Source organism: Prunus avium, chromosome 3, assembly GCF_965620075.1.
Source record: "Prunus avium chromosome 3, drPruAviu1.hap1.1, whole genome shotgun sequence".
Lineage (NCBI taxonomy): Eukaryota > Viridiplantae > Streptophyta > Magnoliopsida > Rosales > Rosaceae > Prunus > Prunus avium.
Window position 1 is genome coordinate 24,754,919 of NC_142286.1, and position 15,136 is coordinate 24,770,054.

At 38.1% G+C, this 15,136-nt stretch overlaps 2 protein-coding genes and 1 non-coding gene across 3 annotated transcripts; all 3 read right to left on the reverse strand.

Moving 5' to 3' along the window:
* Positions 1-339: 339 nt before the first annotated feature.
* LOC110746789 (putative aminotransferase TAT2) lies at positions 340-4,526 on the reverse strand. Its single transcript, XM_088250909.1, has 7 exons — positions 4,196-4,526; positions 2,594-2,933; positions 2,071-2,289; positions 1,445-1,504; positions 1,041-1,196; positions 843-936; positions 340-680 (listed from the first exon to the last, which is right to left on the reverse strand). The coding sequence occupies exons 1-7, from the start codon at positions 4,477-4,479 to the stop codon at positions 562-564; spliced, it is 1,272 nt and encodes a 423-aa protein (XP_088107035.1). The 5' UTR covers positions 4,480-4,526; the 3' UTR covers positions 340-561.
* A 3,602-nt stretch (positions 4,527-8,128) lies between these two features.
* On the reverse strand, positions 8,129-9,136 carry LOC148295776 (uncharacterized). The gene is made up of 2 exons (XM_088250584.1): positions 9,046-9,136; positions 8,129-8,556 (listed from the first exon to the last, which is right to left on the reverse strand). Exons 1-2 carry the CDS (start codon positions 9,134-9,136, stop codon positions 8,129-8,131), a joined length of 519 nt encoding a protein of 172 aa, XP_088106710.1.
* Positions 9,137-14,275: 5,139 nt separating this feature from the next.
* LOC148295777 (small nucleolar RNA R71) lies at positions 14,276-14,382 on the reverse strand. Its single transcript, XR_015834970.1, has one exon. It is a non-coding gene; the product is annotated as a small nucleolar RNA R71 (small nucleolar RNA).
* Positions 14,383-15,136: the final 754 nt, after the last annotated feature.

Here is a 15,136-nt window from a genome sequence, read left to right on the forward strand (position 1 = left end):
GATTTTGGTTGTAATTTTGATTGTAATTTTGGTTGTCACGTATTTAATTTGGTTGTGATTTTTATTGTAATTTTGGATTTTTGTTGTATTTAATTTGGTTGTGATTTTGGAATGTTCAGAAAATTGTTATTTTTATCCAATTATCCAAAAAAATTTAAATTTTAAAACAGTTATTTGTTAAACGGGTTACACGGGTGGTGTCGTAGCAATCCATTTATAAATGGGTCGTGTTCGGGTTGATCATTTTTAACCTATTTAAAATACTGACACCACACAACCCATTGCCAGGTCTACTTTCAAGGGGCAATAATATGGATTTGGTCATACTTTGAAAGGGCATTAGAGCAATTAACCCCACATTCTTTTAAATAATTGCACACATACATGAAAATTAAGGGTTCGTACAAGAAAGTCATGTGAAGATAAGATCAACAGTACTAGCTTGTTCTTATTGTTTTTTTATTTGTTACGTTGAATGTTTATTTGGGGATCAGATGAAGTTGCCGATTAGCAAATCATCATCCACTTAATTTGACTGTGACGAAGACAAAAGAAGAGATCCTATTGCTTCTTGGCATGTCTTTGGGAGAAGGCTTTTATCCTCTGAAGGCCATCTTCAAGTACAGGAAGCTCAACAGCAAAAGTAATGCGGAGCCAATTTTTCAGTCCAACAGTGACCCCTGAAAAATATGAATTAATGAATATCTAACTAAGCAAACCATTTCCAAGTTGATGTCTAATATATTTGGCCGTGTTGCTAAATTACAGTCTGACATGTTATGTTCTCGGAGTGCAATATTATTGAGTAAGAGAAAGTTCACAAGTTGTTCAATTATTTTTACCTGGCAGAACAATCACTGACTCCTCTTTGGCCAACTTCAGACAAAACTGTATATCATCATCAATGCCTTCAAGTGTTGATAGGTTTAGCTTTACCTGTTTATTATAAAAATTTGTCACTAATAATTTCAGCTTATTACTCTATTTGTGAATCTTCCAATCCAATAAGTCCCAAATAAAATGTATTTAATTATCATTACCAATACGACCATGGATCCCTGTGGTTTGTGCGGGCAAGTAAGGCATGGGATTTCCTTAATCATTTCATATACAATATCTGCAGCTTCTTTCATGATGCCAATTATGTTGGAGAAAAAAGTCTCTTTTGTTCTCTCAAAGATTTGAGGTATAGCTCCCTGAAAATGAGAATCATTTAACAATAAATATTTCCCATGTGAATGGATTAGTACACATAAAAATAAAAAAAATTGAAGCTACGCACCTAAATTTACGACTGTATGTATGTACGTATGCATGTGTACATGCATACGCGCAATAACATAGCTAAGTGCTCCAAACAACATTGATATTTGTCTATTGAAGTTTTAGTTCCAAAAAAATAATAAAAAAATAAAAAAAACCAAGTACTTGAAGAAATAAATACCTGAATGAAGGTTGCTGGGTCAGTAGTGATGTCCAGATAGTTCTTAATGCTGTCCACAATCTGGAACAAATTAAGTTTACAAAATATGACAAATACTTCACATAGATATCACTATATCTATATCTTCATGTTTATGGAAAAAAAAAAAAAAAAAAAAGAACTATTAAGTTATGAACAAAGAAAAAAATGAAGACAAACATATAGACAAATGTAAAAAGAGAACTATGACAAAAGGGAAACATAGAAACACAACTAAACATAGAAAAAAAAAAAATTGACTAAAAAAAAGACAAAAAAAAGTAGACACATATCGACCAGGTCTGTTAGGTTTAGTCCGACCCGACCCGATGGACTTTCTCAGGGCCAATTTATGGGCTAAACTTAGGTTTTGAAATTTTTAAATAAATCCAATCTGACCCAACCCATTATTTTCTTTCTTCTTTTTAAAGTTCAGCTCGCCCTAGCCCAAACTCATTAAATTTAGGTCGACCTAGCCCGACCTAGCCCATTGACGAGGCTACATAGATAGATATATATAAAGAACAAAGAAATTAATAATAACTCCATTTTATATATAAGCTAGTCAAGCAAAATATTAATCACAAAGAACAACAATTTAAGTATACCCCAGTTTTATCAAAGATGCCCTTGGGATCATTTTTCACAATCCAGCCAAGTTTCCAACCAGGAACAATCCATGTTTTCGATATGGAGCCAAGCGTAATGACCGGTACGGTGGAACTAAACTTTCCCATAGGCACAAAAGGGTTGCTGCCAAAAGTTAGATGCCCATAAACTTCATCAGAAATCACAAAGATGCCCAGTTTCTTCGCTGTTTCTGCAATCTGTTTTTAGCAAACACAAACATAAAATTAGTAAGATTTCATTGAAGTATACTTCATAGAAAATAATATGCCAAATCTTAGCCCTAACACTCATACCAACAAGTGAAAATGATAGATAACATTTTCAAGTAGTTTAAATATAGATAATTCAGTAATATTTTTTTGTCAGACTGTAAATCTGGATCACACGTTATGGCAAAAATCAAACTGATCAATGGTCACAAGACTCAAAATCATCATGTATGGCAAGAGAACATTTTACAAACACAATGTGTATGGGATGAAACTATATATATATGCATACCTTTTCCAAATGCTGGTAGGTGAAAACATTTCCACAAGGATTGCTAGGATTAATGATAACTATAGCAGCAGTGTTGTGATCTGCAAGAGCTTCGACAGCATCAAGATCCACCTCCCAACCCTTTTCGGGAAGAAGATCAAAATGGCGTACTTCAAGGTGATCGAAAGACGCCCGAGCTTCATACTGAGGGTAACCAGGCCTTGGAAGCAGAATGTTGGAACCAGGTCGTGCAAGGACAGATACCATGATTTCAATTGCTTGTGTGCATCCACCAGTGAGATATACATCCTCGGCCAGTAACTTGTGCGAGAGGTCACGAGAGAGATATTCTGCAATAGCCCTTTTGGAAATCACAAATATAAGTGCATGATCAATTTCATTAGATTTAATTAACTATAAATTAAAGAGATCGTCATTTACATATACTTCAAATTAGATAAATGGTTGGCATACTAGCTATATAGTTTTTCTCTTCAAAATATAATAAACACACATATATATACAGTTATTCTCTCATTCGAATGTCCGCACGATGTGCGGATGCCATTGTAAACAGGAAGGGGTAATAGAAAATACATGGAGTCTGCACGATAATAATGTTCAAATATCTGCATATATATATATGACATTCATGACTTAGCAATAACGTGCCAATAACGTGTCAATAGGTGATTGATTTGTAGAAAATGATGTATCAAATATATGTATAGACTGGTTATTGAGTTACATGTTATTGAGATATGAGTTTGGGAGGTGAATGTGCGACAGTGCGAGAATTTATTTTCTTTCCGGTTGACTAATATATACATATTTATATGATACACCAATATATGTCTCCAATGCTTGTTTGAATCTTTCATTACTTACTATTTGTCAGTTTCACTTTGATCATCTCTATAGAGAATCAGTGAATCAATGTAAACTATTTGTTATTAATTTTTGGAAGATGAACATTAGTCTCATAAATGACTTGTAGGCTCGTGATGGTTTGACGTTCGAACTCCCATAATATTGTGATAATGTGTGTGTGAGAAACCCCTCACATGTAGCTTGTATTTAAAAAATAATAATAATAAAAATAGTCACGTTTGCAAGACTTGAAGACAACCATATATAACCAAGTTGAACACGTGTCTCTTCTCCTCCGTTGTCTTTTTTATAACAAAACAAATCAAATCCAATTTGGCTTTTGGTGGTGGTGGTGTTTTTCCATAAAAAATGACATATTCGCTGACGGGCAGGCAGTATACTGTATGTGGGGTCACCACTCACGAGTGGCTGTGTATAAATATTATAAATATACAACATTATATTTATAAATTAAAAAAACACTATATTCTGACCAACAGAAAATAAGACAACGTTGTACACTGTAAATTGTAAAAATTAACATCCACAAAATAAAATTTAAAAAATTAAGTGACAGTCCTTTCCACTGCAAATTGTCCATTTCATTGCAAGTCTGGCCCTCCATAGACGGAGAAGATATAACAGTACGTGAAATTTAAAAGGGATTGGAGTAAAATAATGATAACAAATTAAGCAGCAAATTAATGAAAAGTCTCCGAGCTTTAGATTAAACCAGAACATACGCATGCATACCTTCTTGCCTCAAGGACACCGCCCGTCGGACAATAAGAGTTGAACTTGAAGGACTGGAGGGCATCTGTGACGGCGTCAACAGCTGACTGAGCAGTCCAGAATGACCGGAACTCAGTCGGGTCGCCGCGGCCCAGCATAATGGTAGGCCGCTGCGGATCATCACCGTCATCTGGGTTGTTAACATTTTTCATTAGCATCGCAAGAGCTCCACGGACCGAGATTGCCGCCATGTTCAGCTCTTCGTTCCCTCGGAACTGCCATTTCTGCTGCGACCCATTTTCCATGGTGGAAGCTGCAATGGTTTGGTGGGTGGTGTTGGGTTTATAGGAGGGCTTCAAGTGGAGTGGAGAGAGGGACCAAGCAGGGCTTATATTTATAGAAAATTTGGATTAGGCACAAAGGGCTTGGTATTTTTTTTTTTTTAATGAAATGTGGGCTCCACAATTATTTACTATACGAAATTACCTTCACGCTAAACTTTTTATTATTATTTTACTGGTACAAATAGTCACAAGGAATTGTGAAACATTCAAAATACCAGAAAATATCCTTGGTTAATTCAAATATTAAGAATTGAAATTATTAATTAAATGAGGATAATATGTTAAATTCACATTTTCATATTTAAAAAAATTAAAATTAAAAATAAAATCAGATAATAAGTCCTATTTTTATGGAACATAACTACCCATGTTAACTTTTCTTAATACTAAAAATAAAATAATAATAATAAATAAAACCAATTGGCATTAATTCCAAAAGTCTTGCTAATTTAAACCAGACTTTATGAGTAAACTATTGGAAAGCTAAAAGGAGAAAAAAGGTCTCCAATTCTTTCTTCCCTTTCATTATATCAAGTAGAAACCAAAGAGATCTTTTCTCTTCATGGTTAGGGCTCCACTTTGGTATTGTTCGGTTCATTTTTACACATGATTTTTCATGTTATTCCCCTTTTATTTTGAGTTAGTTTTTGACATTTTATAGCTTTTTACTTCCTTTTTGTGTTTTCTTAGATTTTACCTTGGTTAGATTGAAAATGAGCTAAAAGTGCACTACTTGTTATAATTTCTGTTTTTGTTCATTTTCGTAGGTCAACTTCTTGGCCTGGGATCAGCATGCTCCGGTGCTCGGATGAGGTCATGATCTTCTTGAGACTTGTTCCAATGGATGTTAACTACAACATAACCAAATTTGAGCTCCATTGGACAAGTATTGCCCATCCAACCGATCCTGCATGTTACCACAGCTCTGAAATCCGAATTTGGCCAGCTTTTACCTCCTTTGTGTTATCTTGATTTTCTTGTTACCATAACTCTTGGTAACAAGAAGTTACCTTAGCTTTGAGATATTTTCTGAAGCAATTGGCATCTTATTGAGGACAAAGCTTCATCATGGCAAGGGGACAATGGGCTAAGGCTTTATCAAAGGTGGTAGTTTAATACTAAAAGTAAAAGCTGGAAAGGAGGAGAGAGGGAAGCAAAAGGGAATTGCAATCTGAAGTTGGGGAGCCTTTTGAACGTGGGGAAGGAAGTCATTGAGAGATTACACAGAGGAGAGCAGATTTTGGAGAGCTTGGAGCTTGGAGAAGGCCAAGATGCAGCCAAGCTAAGTGGAGAAGAAAGCTTCCACCATTGATGACCTTGAAGCTTTCATCATTTTCTCAAAATCTGTAAACTCTTTCTAATTTTATTTTGAGTTTGTATTTGGAATGAGTATGAGCAACTAAACTCCATAGCTAGGGCTTAGGTTGAAGCCCTAAACATGATTACCTTATTGTTTTGATGCTTGAGTGTATGAATTTCTAGATATTGTTGATGAATTCCAATTCACCAAATTAATCTATCCTTGATGTGTGTTTTTCCTTGGTTGGCCATCTTTGAAAGCATGCTTCTTGAGATTGTTGGAATTATGTGTATCTTCATGTTATCCTAAGCAATAAATGGATGAAGTAAGAATCATCCATGTGATTTGGTTTCTTGAATACCTAATGTAAACACCATGCTATTAGGATTCTTGTGATGTTCATATTCTCTTTGAACTTAATGGGTTCTCCTTGTAATTGAATCGAAGTACGAACCATACCTAGGTTCGGTTATGGGGAGGGCACAAGTATTGTAGCACGAACCATGCACTTTACGTATATTAGAGAGAATCAATGCGTCTTGAGCCACGACCCATGGTCTTGATTGCGAACATCTTCATCAACAAGTTTAGAGTTCATCACTTGAGTATCCATGAACATAGGTAGAATTGTTTAGGGTGGATTCCGAAACCCTAGTGTTTGTTACTTGGTACTTTCATATTTTGATAATTCATCTCTGCCATTCTCATTTAAATTCAAAGTCCATTTACTTTCATGCAATAGAATTAGGTCACTTGAACCAAACCAAAACCCCCCCCCCCCCAATGTGTGTGTGAGTTGTGTGTTTGTTACATTGTGTGTCTTGTTTACTGAATTCTGTTTATTTTCGTAATTGTTTTGTACTTTTGGTCCGCGTTGTGTTCTTGCATTTTCTGTGCTGAATCCAACCGTATAAAGAACGTGAATTTTGGACGTACGGTTGGAAAGTTATAGGCAAAACACTGGACAGAGGTCGAAACTGAAAAACAGAGAAAACGAATCTGCCCAAAAACGACCGGTCGCTTTTACCTGACGACCGGTCGCTTTTCACGTCAAAATTTGAGTTTCGACTCTGCCCAAAAACGACCGGTCGCTTCTGCCTCACGACCGGTCGCTTTAGCACTGTTCATAGGTGATAAAAGGGTGATAAAAAGTGCTGTTTGTGTTTTTCTTTAGTTTTCTTGTGTTGTTTTATTTCTTTTACACTTCTTTACTCATTTCTAGTTTCCCTCTTTCATTTGTGCATTTGTGGTGTGTTAATTAAGTGTTCTCTTTGTACTCAAATTAGAACTTATAGGAAGCCGACAAGTTCTTCCTGGGATCGACCCCGTACTTACATAATCTATACTTCAATAGATTCGTGCACTTGCGGGTATTTTTAATTGGTTGTTTGCACATTAATTTGTGTCCTTTTAGGAATGCAACAGGTATCCCATCTTATCATCCACTTCCTTCAGGTTGGTAAAAAAATACTTGAATGTTTTTCTTTTTTTCTCATCCACACGTTTTACTTTCCTTATGTTGATGAATATTTCTTATATTCTTTTCCTCGTGCTTGCATCATGAAGCTTATCAATATTTCATCATAAAACTATGTTTTGCATACAAATATTTTATTACATTGATTTTCTCATATGCTATGTTTGCATACAATATTTTATTATATTATTTTTCGACCCAAAACCCATTAAAACTAGTTTTTGTCATGCAGTAAGAGAATACTGTACTAGCTACTAAGTTACAATTATGTGATTTGTCATGTTAGCCACATTTGTCTTCGTTAAACACATAAAAATACTTTTTCGTACCTAATCAAACTGAAATGTTTCTTTTCTTTATATAATACCACAATGCGTATGCTTAGACGACAAAAATGTGTTTCCATTCGATTTTGTTTTAGACAAAAATGTGTTTTCATAATTGAATATTTTTGTGCCAAAAAGTTTTTATTTATAGTATTATGCACAATATAATATTACTTTTTTCCCTTTTTATTAGATAACTTACCTAAAGTTTTGATCATCGAGTTAACACGTGGTTAAGTTGGAGATATTATCTGTATTGGATCCATTAATAATGACCTACGGTATGTCTCTCTGAAATTTTTTGAACACAAGAGCGATAGTGTTTTATTGAATAGGAAAAAGGGGTAACAAGTAAAAAAATCGGGCACAAACCCTAGAGGATTAGGCGAGTACTCTACACCAAACGAAGCGTAGTGGTCATCAGCTACGAAGTAGCCTACCTCCTCGACCGCAAGCGGGAGAAGGAACCTTGCATCCGATAGAGTCCCCACCCGTTGCCGTGAAAAACTACAAGTTACACTCCTCATACAGGATATCAACTAGGAGATCTGGCGGTTCTTCAAACCAAGTAGCCATAGTTCCAATATGGGAAGCATAACGCGCCAGACGATGAGCCGCTCCATTTGCAACCCGGCGGATATGGGTAAAACCATCCCCAGTGATCTGGGTTAGCAGTGCCTTAGTATCTTCCACCACTGGGCCCACAGAGGACCTATCAATAGAAGGACTTCGGATTGCTGACACGATCTGGAGAGAATCACTCTCAAAAATTACATTATTAAAATCCCCTTCCACCGCCAAAATTGCTCCTTCGCGAGCTGCCATTGCTTCAACCTGTAAAGCTGAGAAAACATTGTCCACATGCAGAGCTCTTCCCGCAACAAACTTGCCATTAGAATCACGCACCACAATTCCCACACCTCCATCTATATTACCTGCTGTCCAAGAGCCATCCACATTAATTTTTAGACATCCATTGCATGGTTTTGTCCAATTCTAAGGCACAGTGCAACCCTGGCTAAGAGCAGCCCCCTGGGGGCGAGCACGAACAAAATCATGTAGACGAACAGCAGCACTAGAGCTTGTGAATTCTGGTTAGGGTGTTAGATTATTCCAAAGCTTGCCATTTCGAGCCTCCTAGATTGCCCAACCAGTAACAAAAAAGAGGTCCAAATCAACATGGGATAAATGGTCAATACAATCATGCACATGGTGGAATTGTCGAGAGATACCACCGCTGCCAATTGAAGCACAGGCCCAGACCCCTCTTGCGAATGGGCAGAGCCATAACACATGCAAAGTAGATTCCATTTCAGCCCCACATAAGTCACAGCAAGTATCCAAGTGTATCTTTCGTTTCCACAAGTTGTCCTTAGTTGGTAGGATGCCATTGCATGCTCTCCACCAAAATAATATGATTTTGCCTGGAATCTTTGCCTTCCAAAGAGCAGTCCACCCTTTACTAAAACCATTTTTAGTTGATGATGACGTCACGGTCCTGGGATCAAGAACCATACGGGCTACCTTGTAAGCACTTTTGACAGTAAACTGACCTTTTTTTGTCAAAATGCCAGATAAGGGCGTCGTCCCTGTGATGAAAGCTCAACGGAATAGTTCGGATCACATCCACATCGGGGGGGTAAAGGAGGTTAGATAGAAGGCTGACATTCCAGCGTCAAGGGTGGTCAAGAATAAACTCATTCACCTTGGCAACAGCACAGCCGTGGGGTTTTGGTGAGATAACCCGAAAGGTAGAAGGGCGTGGCACCCATGGGTCCTTCCAAATATCAATCTCTACCCCACTGCCCACCTGCCATCTAGATCCCCGCAAAAGAATTTTTCTGGCTGCACAGATACTTTTCCAAACATAAGAAGAATTTTCAGAGACAGGGACTTCAAGAAAAGATTTGTTAGGAAAGTACTTAGCTCGTAGAACATTTGCTATAAGAGAGTTTGGATATTGTATGAGCCTCCATCCTTGCTTAGTTAACATAGCAAGGTTGAAAGCATATAAATCACGGAAGCCCAACCCCCCAAGATCTTTAGGTTGGCAAAGCTTATCCCACGCAAGCCAATGTATTTTCCTGTCGCCACTATTTCCGTTCCACCAGAAATCTGCAATTAAACGGTTAAGATCATCGCAAAAATATTTGGGCAATAAATAAACGCTCATCGAATACAAGGGGAGAGCCTGTGCCACAATTTTGATAAGAATTTCTTTCCCTGCACTGCTTAAGAGTTTTCCTTTCTAGCTAAATAATTTTTTGCCCAACCGTTCCTTGAGATGTGCAAACGAGGAACCTTTGTTCCTACCAACTACCATTGGAAGCCCAAGATACGTATCATAATGATCAGCACATGAGACACCAAGGGATGCTGCTAGATCCAGTGGGTCTTGGCGCTTAACATTTTTGCTAAAGCAAATTGCACTCTTCTGTAAATTAACTTGTTGACCAGATACCCATTCATACCAAGAGAGTGCCTCCTTAATTGTCCCGCAATCCCTCACATTTGCACGGGTAAACAAGTAGCAATCATCTGCAAACAGGAGGTGGTTGATTGGGGGAGCACCCCTACAAATGGAGACTCCTTGTAACCGCCCATCCCTTTCCGCCTGTGTAAGAAAACTAGAGAAACCTTGTGCACATAGAATAAATAGATAGGGTGACAACGGATCTCCCTGCCTGAGGCCTCTAAAAGGGGTAAGATAGCCACACGGTGAGCCATTAACCAGAAATGAGTAAGTAACAGTAGTGACACAAGTCATTATAAGACTAACCCATTGATCAGGAAAACCCAATTTCTTCATCATTTGTTCCAGGAAAGACCATTCAATTCTATCGTAAGCCTTACTCATGTCAAGCTTCAGTGCCAAAAAGCCTTTCTTACCCCCGCGTCGACTCCGCAGGCAATGGATGATTTCAGCAACCAATATGGAGTTATCAAAAATAAGGTGGCCTGAGACAAAAGCGCTCTGACTAGGCGAAATCAGAGAAGGGAGGATAATTTTCAATCGGTTGGCCAGCACCTTAGAGGCAATTTTAAATAAAACGTTGCAGAGGTTGATAGGCCGAAGTTGGGTCATATCCTTTGGGTTTTTCACTTTAGGAATGAGCACCACATGGGTGAAGTTGATCTTGTGGAGTAGACGTCCTGAAGACAGAAAATTAATAATGGCTCGAGACACATCGTTGCCTACAATGTGACAATATTTCTGAAAAAAGACAGGTGGCATTCCATCCGGCCCAGGTGCCTTGGTTGGATACATCTGAAAAACAGCATGCTTTACTTCCTACTCAGTGAAGTCGGTAAGGAGCGAGGCATTCATGGTTGGTGTCACACATGGGTCAACAGTATTTAGAATAATATCCTCTCTGCGTCTACAATTAGAGGTGAAAAGGTGTGTGAAATAATCCACCACTATTTCCTGGACTGCTGCGCCCTCCTCTTTTCAGACACCATTACTATCGATTAGACCCTGAATATTATTTCTTTGCTTCCGCGTGTTGGCCTGTTGATGGAAGAATCTGGTATTCCTATCCCCGTCTCGAAGCCAAGCAACCTTAACTCGTTGCTGCCAATAAACCTCCTCGCGAACCAACAACTCATCTAATTGCGTCGATAAGGCCTTGAAGGTTGCAATAGTCTGATCTGTGCACTGCTGTCGCTAAATAATCCCCAATTTATCACGAGTGCTTTGAATGTCCCGCTGCGTAGCTTTAAACGTTGATCGGTGCCATTGTAAGAGACGAAGTCATGTAACCTTTATTTTCTCAACTACCTGAAACATATTGATTGATTGGACTTGAATAATTATGTCTTTACTTACTTGTCTTACCTTGCCTAAATTATTGGGCATTTACTGAGTACATTGTATCCCCTTCCCATATGGGGAATGCTAGCAACCTTCTCTCTAATCTTCTCCTTTGGACCTTTGTTAAGCTCATAATTTCATACATATACATGCCCAATTTACTTACTTCTTTTGCTTAGTTTCCTATAATTCTGAGTTATTTGCCTCTATTTGTGTGTTTTGTAGGCCAATAGAGTAAGAGAGCATAATTCATGCAATTCAAGCATGTTTAGGCCTGATTTGGATGAATGGAAGAAGAGCTTAAAGACAAACTCATTTTGGCTACAGCCCCCTGCCAGTCCAGTTCCGTAGGTCATATTGCAAGCTTTGTTTCAGCAACCTACACAGCTTGGATGAGGCAGCATTCTTCATGAAAGTTGTTCCAATGGGTGTGTACTATAACATATCCAAAATCCATCCCCATTGGATAAATCTGGAGTCCGTCACCTAGCAAACACAGATCCATGCTCAGGATGGATTTTTGTCAGCTAGCAAACTGAGTTAGCAATTTGTTTCGGCCTTAACTTCCTCCTCCGAGCTTGGATTGGGCCAATACTTGTGTGGTTGGATCATACACATTCTGAACTTCACAATGGACATCTTAAAGTCTTCATTTGATTCAGCCTAGCCCAAGTTGTAAGCCCTTGAAGTTTCTGGTCATGCTGACCTCAGGATGAGCTGGTTGGAAGCTTGGTCATGGTGAGCTAGGCATGAGCTATTGTAGCTGGTTGGAAGCTTGGTCATGGTGACATGAAGATGAGCTAGGGCTGCTGGTGGGATTTATTGGTGAAGTGCATCAACCAATTCAGATTTTATAATGCAAGTGTTGTATGCATTAGTGAAGTGCATCAACCAATTCATCTTTTATAATGCATGTGTTGTATGCATTAGCCATATTGAATTCAGATTTATCACTCCCCTCTCCCTATAAATACCACATCCATTCCACATTCAAGACACAACAAATCCTGGGATTCACAACCCCACAATTCACTCCAACCATCCTCAAACACTCTCACAATCCCAAACACTCCAACAATCACCAAAACAACTCCAGCAAACTTCTCTTCCATTTCCCTACGAATTTCATCTTCCTTAGCCATCACCACTCACTCAAACTCATCCCAAATCACCTCCATATCCTTCATACATCTTTCTAGAAGTGGGGAAGATCTTGGAGAAGCATTAGAAGTGGAGAAGCACTTGGAGAAGCCTTGGACACCACAAGAACTTCAGAAAAAGGGTTTTTCTACTCTTATTGCATTCATTATGTTTTCTCATTTCTGTTCAAGTCTCTTTTCCATTATGAGTAGCTAAATCCATAACTAGGGCTTCGATGTAACCTAACATGAATATTCTGGGTTTATAAGTTTGGAGTTTCAAGTTTGATTCATGATTCATGTTCTTATTCATTATGCTTATAAGTTAACATGCTTGTTTGAATGATTGATCACCATTAGAACTTGTTTGTTAACTATCTTGGTTTGAATTAAGAGTATACACCATGCTTTAATTCGAATTGAACTATGAATAGGAAGAGTATGTATGGACATTCGACAACAGGGATTAGATACATACTTGGTTGTTTAAAATGTTCTTCTATGCTTAATGGGTTTCTAATGCTTAATTTTAGGTTAGACAACAAATGATCAAATTAGGGAATTAGGAACACAAGGTTAGGACCAAACACCATGGCCTAATCATACTTTAGCTAGAATCAATCTTTGAATCTGAATTAGACTTGTTACTTGAATCTTTATAACCCAGAATTGAATTGTTATGGTGATTCGAATGCCCTAGTCTCAAAATCTGTTTTCCAACTCTTAAAACCACTCTTTGTTACATTTGTTTACTTGTTTTTGTTTGCAATTTCATTTTGCTTCTTTTGTTCAACAATCACAACCACTCTTGTTTTAAATTCTGTTTTAGACATAACCTCCTACTTTCTTGAATTTGGTAATCTAAGTACATAACTAGTTTTAACTTCTCAGTCTTCGTGGGTACGACCTCGTACTTGTCTTGCTATACTACTAATTGCCCCGTACAATTGCGAGTTAACATAATATTAACAACAAATTTTGGCGCCGTTGCCGGGGACTGAACGAAAGTTCTTCCCTGGTTATGTGCCCAAGGTTACCCTATTCTTTTTAGTGTTTCTAATTAATCTAATTTTCTGTTTCAGGTAGTTTATGTCTAACAGGCCATTCCTTGAACAAGTAAGGTCTTCGTTCCAATGTTCCAGATCTTTGAACGCAGGACCATCATTGCAACCAAATCGTGTGACCTCTGAAATTCAGAATCGTCTAGAAAGGGAGTTGTCAACTGCAAAAGAGCAAGCTCTTGCTACATTTACAAGTCTTGCTCTCCACACTGAACTTCCTGGTTCTTCACTTTCAAATTCGGAAGCAAGTTCAGACCAAGAAGAAGAAGAAATGATGGCTGCCATTGAGTTCATGGGAGAACTTGATATCCCAACAATTCCAGCATCTCCTTCAAGCATTTTGCTGCCCACTGTAGCTCGAAATTATGAGCTTAAATCTTCTCATCTTAATATGCTACCCTCCTTTTATGGTTTACCTAATGAAGATCCATTGACTCATATAAAGGATATTTTTAATGTTGTGAGTTCTTTTCCCTTGACAGGTGTGACAGAAGATCAACTTTGAATGAGAGTGTTTCCATACACTTTGAAGGATAAGGCAAAATATTGGTTGAATTCTTTGAAGCCGGGATCACTCACTACATGGGCTGCCATTCAAAAGAAGTTCTTGGAGAAATACTTCTCCACGCAAAAGACCGACATGCTTAGGGATAAGATCTTGTTATTTGCACAGCAAGATGATGAATCATTTTGTGAAGCATGGGAGAGATTCAATGGGCTGCTCAACCAATGTCCTCATCATGGGATTCCATTGAAGCTTCAAATGCGTATGTTTTATAAAGAACTAACCCCTTCTAGTCATAATATAGTCACCAATTTTGCAGGTGGTTCTTTTAAAACCAAAACTCCAGAAGAAACGTATGAACTCTTTGAGGAGATAGCAATGGAGACCCAACATATGGATACAAGAGGTAAATGTGTTATTAGTGGTTCTAATGATGCTTCTAGTGTGCAGATTTCAAAACTGGAACAAAAGCTAGATGCTCTTCTTGCATTAAACTCAAGAAGCCCTCCGAAGGAAGTGTGTAGCATTTGTGAATCTCATGACCATGCTACCACAGCTTGTCCACTTGGGGCTGGATATCCAGAATTTGTGCAAGAGCAAGCTAAGTTGGTAAATTCCTACAACCAAGGTCCAAGAAATGATCCATACTCTCAAAGTTATAATCCAGGTTGGAGGAATCATCCAAACTTTTCATGGAGAAATACCCAGAATCAAGCAAATCCCCCTTCATTCCAAAGGCCACAACAATCATCATCATCATTGGAAGATATAGTGAAGCAGATGGCAATCAACCAATCCAATTTTCAGCAAACTACACAAGCTGCCATCTCCAAATTGGAAGTCCAATTAGGCCAAATAGCTGCTGAAATAACTCAAAGAGTGCCTGGGAAATGGCCAAGCCAAACTGAGATCAATCCAAAGAACCCAGAAGCCAAGGCCATTCATGTGCTCAGATCAGGTAAGATCATTGATAATAAAGATGATTCTAATCTTTCA